At 42.3% G+C, this 5925-nt stretch overlaps 1 protein-coding gene across 1 annotated transcript in view; it reads right to left on the bottom strand.

Annotated features, from left to right (window-relative positions):
• Positions 1-3080: 3080 nt before the first annotated feature.
• ANAPC13 (anaphase promoting complex subunit 13) overlaps positions 3081-5925 on the bottom strand; it is a 12129-nt gene continuing 9284 nt past the window's right edge. The window contains exon 3 of the mRNA XM_019513003.1: positions 3081-4117. Within this exon, the coding sequence (XP_019368548.1) occupies positions 3992-4117 (126 nt within the window). The 3' untranslated portion in view covers positions 3081-3991. The remainder of the gene's footprint in view (positions 4118-5925) is intronic.

Below are 5925 nucleotides of genomic sequence, written 5' to 3'. Positions count from 1 at the left end.
AGCTTATGCCTGAGAGGAGGGGGGTGTTCAGAAAATTCCCAGAGAAGAGGTACCTTTTCCGATCCCAGCTTCTAAGCTGGTGAAAAAGACTAGATACTCCCAAACTTGGGGAAGCCATCTACTGCTGAGCTAGGGCAATCAGAGGGAGTCTGTGAGCTGGCAGGACACTAGGTAAGAAGAGCCATCTGCACAGAAATTGCTGGTTACAAAGAATTACTTTGGAGCTGTTTCTAGATAGAGGAGGGTGAAAACTTGCATTTTTGACCTCTTATCTCTCTCAAAACATAGTTGCTTTCAGCAGTATGATTTTTCTTTTCAAACCTTTTTTCCTGCTTTATCCGATTGTCCACAGCAAGCACGATCATAAAACAATACATGATGCAGGCACTTCTCTTCCTCGGAAGTGGAGGGGTGGAGGGAATCTGTTCTCTCTCTTTTTTGCAAGCCCAGAGTGACAACCCCAAAGAGTGGCAGAGCATCTTCCACTGGAGCTCTGAAGTCTGGACTCAGGTGAGGGAGCCTAAGGTTGGCTAGGGGTGAAAAGTCACCTCAGGAACAAGATCTAGTCTATCCCCTAGACATGCAGCAAAACAGAGGGGAAAAGCTTGGGCTTTGGGGTGACCCCAATATCTCAACAGCTCAGCATTTGTCACAGCAAGCACCTAGGTACTTAAAACTTTAAAAAAAATTCAGACCAGTTAAGTCTATATTTATATAGCTAAATAAACAACTTAACTTTCTTCAGAGGAGCTGAGAGCCTAGCAGCTGGCATTTTGTAAAGCAGGACACATGGCCAAGTGCCTAACAATGGTTAAAACAGATTTAACCTCCTCTTAACCATAAAGTCTACTCAGTAGCAACTGCTCATGAAGCAACTGAGTGGCCTACTGAGCAGAAAGCCAGAATAAAGGCTGTGTATAAGCAGAAACAAACCTGCTGTTTGAGCTTTTGCAGAAGAAAGCTGCAGGCAAGAGAACTTTGCCTTTTCTTCCCCCAAAGCTGTAGAATGAGGATTTTAAAACTCTCTGATACAATCAGTAAGCTTCAATTTGTCAATTTTCTACCACAGATGGTGCAACCATTTTCTCTCATGCTTCATCTGTCAGATTTGTTGTCAAGCAAGGTGACCACTAAGCACAAAGCCAGGGAGAGAAAAAGGCCAAGAGACTCTCTGGTATAGGAATAGGACAAAGAACATCAAATCAAAGCATCAATAGAGAGGTCCATTGGTTGGATCTCAGGGCTCTTTGGAACACCCCCCGCCCCATTCTATAAATGTCAGATTGTATGAGGACTATTAAGGATTATAGTGAACTGTATGGTGGGTTTTAGGACTTGAATGCAATTACAAAACTCCTGCTTCTTTCTGACCCGAGTCTGAAGCATCAAAATATGAAATACTGGTTCAGTAATAGAGCTCCACCCCTTCTAAGCTCATCATTTCAGATCTCTTGTTACGGAGAGTCATCAAAAATGGCAACAAATGATGAGTGGAAGTGAAGAATCAGAGGGAAAGCAGGGGTGGGGGTGAGGCATGAGCTTTGTGCTTCTTATGCAGAGCTGGGCTGGGTTGAGTCCAAGTCAATTTCTAAGTACTTTGCTTGGGAGAATAGGGAGACACAACTAACAAAGGAACAAGGGATCTCCCCTAGTCTTTCCAAATTAACATGCAACCAAAATAGTTCACAGGGAAATGTTCATGGCCATCTGATAGGCAACATTATTTTCATTCCATAAAAATGGGGACTGAGGGGAACAATCTCTAAAACTTTGGTCTAGTGGATCTGAGAACTGTAGGCTCAAAGAAATGCATTTCAACTGATGGCTTGGCTTATGATAAGTGTTTAAAATATTTTTATTCCAAGACCTCTTACTTCTCTATCACCAACATTTCTAGACCTTATTAAAATATTTTCAGTTCAGTGGGAATGAAACCCAAAACCTCAGAATAAGACCTGTCCTATAGCAATGGACAGCTAAGGACTGAAGAGGTGGAGGGACAGAGATCAGGCAGGAAAGAACGTTGTATCTGGTTTCATAGTGAATAGATGCCATACAATTATTCAAACAAATACAACTACCCTTAGGGAAAAATAAAGCATTTTTAGCATATTTCGGCTACTCCTCTGAAGCTAGAAACTACCTATTTCTTGATCCCTTTTTCACAGCTTTCTTCTTAAGGGTCCGTGGAGAACGTATGCAGTGACATTTAAGGCACAGCTCCACAGCTCTTCTACCATATTCAAGACACTTGTAAATAGTGACTTACTACTTATACTTTCTTGAGGCCAAGGTCTGGGATTTGAACAAGTGTACAAAGAGGAGAGGGGAGACTTAGACGAATTGCTGAGGTAGAGATGGGACTGAAATGAAGGTGCAGGGACAGAGGTTGAAGGGGGCTGGGGGGCACTCTCCAAGATATGAAATAAAACCCAGAATTCCCAAATCTTGGCACGCTGCTGCTGTCAGCAACAAGCTGTGGAAACCAATGGCAAAGTGTGTGCTTCATCCCTGTAGAGGTCCACATGGAGGATAACAGTTTAATACTGCTCTTAGGAACCTCACTAATAACAACTCCAATCTGCTCCTGAGCTCTGTCCATCCTGTGCACAGTGGGGTGAGATCCTGTGAAAGAACTGTACAAAGCTGAAGACTGTCTTGTAATGCATACACATAAAAGCAGTGGCATTCAGGTGGAAACAGCAATCACAATTCTGGCATTTTGAAGTGCTTGATTTCACAGCCAAAACATTTTTTAAATGAATATTTGTATGTGTTTTCAGTACTAACAGAAATATATTCTGTCAGTGTGGCCTAGACAGTATTTAATATATGCCTTGCATTGGCTGGTGCTGTGGTGAGAGCAAGATGATGATTCAACCCTGGTATAAGCAACTGCATGGTCACCGACTTCAATGGGCAATTCAGCTGCTCATCTTAATGACCCAACCGGCTGAGTTGATAGTTTGGCTATTATATCCCTTCTGAGACTTCTAAGAAGGTTCCACGAGAAGTGTGGATACCTGTTCAGTAATACCTTCTAAATAACACAACCAAACCCAAAATTCAATAACTTCAAGTGACTTTCAACAAGGTCTTTTAATATAAAGTGTTTACAGTATGCATCTTAGCCAACATACCACAGGATGTCAGCACTGGAAATATTCTCCAATCAGAACGCAAAAACTCCAAGGTTGCCTTCACTGGAAAGAACCTTTCCTCCTCTCTTTGTGTTTACAAATTTCAGCCCCTTAATTCAGGGGCTGGCAACCCACAGGTCAAAACTGACGCACAGAGTAATTTTATCCAAGCAAGAAAGTCTAGATGCAGCAGGGAAAAGTAGTACTGGCTGCAGCTAGGTTGGAAGCACCATCTTGCCACAATAAAAGTGGCATTCCTGCCACTCCTAAAGACTGCTGACCCCTGCCTTAATCCCACTGACTAATCTTTCTACCCAGACCCAAATGACCTTTCTGTGCCAGAGGCCAGTTAAAGGCAGTACAAATTGGTTCAAAATTGCTTGGTTTTTGTACTATGATCTCTAAAGAGTGGCACTAAAATGCAAAATGGATATCCATGGGGCTATAAAACACCATAGCAACCATGAATATTCACCAAATTAATTCTGATAACAATAACCAACATCGGGAAATGATACCTACTACTTCAAAAGTATGCAAAAAATAATTAAGATTAAGGTAACTTTGCAACGAACTTATTAATAATTCTCAATATCAGACACCAATTATTTTAAATTTTTTAAATGTGAAAATATTCTGATGCCTGTCTGGCAGTTATAGCTCATGTCATAATTGCATCATATTTATGGGATTTTCCAACTGTATTTTGTTTCTTGTGGAATTCAACAAGTAGGTTAAACTGAGACCATTTTAAACGTCTTATTTCCTTCTTATTTGACTGGGCACAGTGAAGCGCTGCTGAAAAATCATCATCTTGAACTGAAATCACTCCTGGAAATAGCACTGATTCACTAATTTCCTGTTGGAGGAACATTTTCATGCAAATACTGCAGAGCCAAATCCGTCCATTTCATCTCTTGTTCTTTTACTGACTCCGTTGTGCCACCATTGTCTTGCTCTGGTTCAGGAAGTTCATTCTGAGAAGACAAAGTAGGACAATGCATTCCACAGTTACAAAGCACCCTAAAAGAAACAGGTTACCAACATTTCGTTTTGATGAATACGTAGATCCACATGTGCTATACATATTGTTCACAGCTTAATTTGATGATATTTTTAAATGGAGCAATATGTTTCTCACAGAATTATGCTTAGTTTTAGAAGTGAGCTGGCTTTCTGCCTTGGTGGCTTGCTGACTCAGATGTATGCAGTGAGATAGATGATTGTAACGTATGGAAAATGTAAAATAAATAAGTAACATCTCAGGGCAAGTATTTCATTGCTTGTTTGAAATCTTTCTTTGGCAGTTAGGCCCAAATGAGTAGCTATACAATTTCAGATTTTTAAATATGGCAATCTGCTGCGTATCTTTTCAGTTGTCTGGAAAGTAACAAAATAAAAGTTCTCCTTTGAAGCTGAAATCAAAGTGGCTATGTGGGAAAACTGGCAAGCATTCCCAGCCTTTACTTTTGTGAAAGAAAATAGATGAACACACAACTGGGCAAAATAAGTTATGGTTTGACTGAGATTTTGTTTTTCTTATTAATAGTACCTACTGTGTTTTGCTATAACTGTACAATTGCTAGCGTGTGTGTTACTCTGAATGAAACAGCCAGAGCAGGATTCTCCCTTCTGAGTCATGGGCTCCCCAGCTCGAGACAAGACAAATGGACCTTCTCAAAATCTAAAATTTGTTTCAATTAGGACCCAATCCCAAGCGTCCTGGAGTCACTGGGAGCCTTCATGGTTTACTGGAGTTTAGATCAAGCATTAAGGGAAGCGGTAGTTAGCCCCATAATTAGGACCCTCCAATCAGTCCCTTCTTGATGTTGTTGAGTGAAAAAGCCTTCTGAAGAAGCTGTGCTGGATTTTCAACCTGTTCATAAACGATCATATTTCAGGTATCAGGAGGTCCATCCCCAGGCTTCACACGCTATGAGCTAAAAATCACTGCTAGCTGGGGAGGTGTCAGCATGAAAATAGATCTTGAGCCCACCAGCACAGAGTACCTCATGAAGGCCTTTACTCAGTTCATTTAAGGCTGTATGAAATCCAAAAATGAATGGGGTTTATGTGGGGAGGGTGTGTGTTTGAAGAGTGACAGGATATGCAAAGCTGGGGGGCGACAAAGGCACCAGTAACAGGGCTCAAGTGCCTATACACTAATACTAGGAGCATGGGGGGCAAGCAGGATGAACTAGCACTCCTGCTTGCAGAGAACACTTACGACTTAGTGGAGCCAACAGAAACCTGGTGGGACTCTACCTATGACTGGGCGGTACACATTGAGGGCTATAAGCTATACAGAAAGGATAGAGTGGGGAAGAGAGGGGGAGGGGTTGCGCTCTATGTCAAGGAGCGTTATACATTGACCCTTATCAAAATGGAATCAGAGGAGGAGAAAGTAGAAGGATTATGGGTTAGGATACATGGAGGTCAAGGAGAAAGGGATTTGGTGGTAGGGGTCTTCTACAGACCCCCACACCAAGGGGAAGAACTAGATTTGGAACTCCTGAGGCTCTCAGAGACCATAAAGACTAGCGAGGCAGTAGTCATGGGGGACCTAAACTACCCTGACATCTGCTGGGAGACGCAGACAGCAAATTCCCACCATCCACACAGGTTCCTATCCTGTGTACAGGACCTCCACCTGATGCAGGAGCACTGAAGGCACTGGCCGATATCATTGCACAGCCACTGGCAAGAATATTTGAGCACTTGTGGCGCACAGGCCAGGTCCCAGAGGACTGGAAAAGGGCCAGCGTGGTCCCTATTTTCAAGAAGG

This window comes from Gavialis gangeticus, unplaced genomic scaffold, assembly GCF_001723915.1.
Source record: "Gavialis gangeticus isolate Ggan-Ray unplaced genomic scaffold, GavGan_comp1, whole genome shotgun sequence".
NCBI lineage: Eukaryota > Metazoa > Chordata > Crocodylia > Gavialidae > Gavialis > Gavialis gangeticus.
This window is presented reverse-complemented; position numbering and strand designations above follow the sequence as displayed.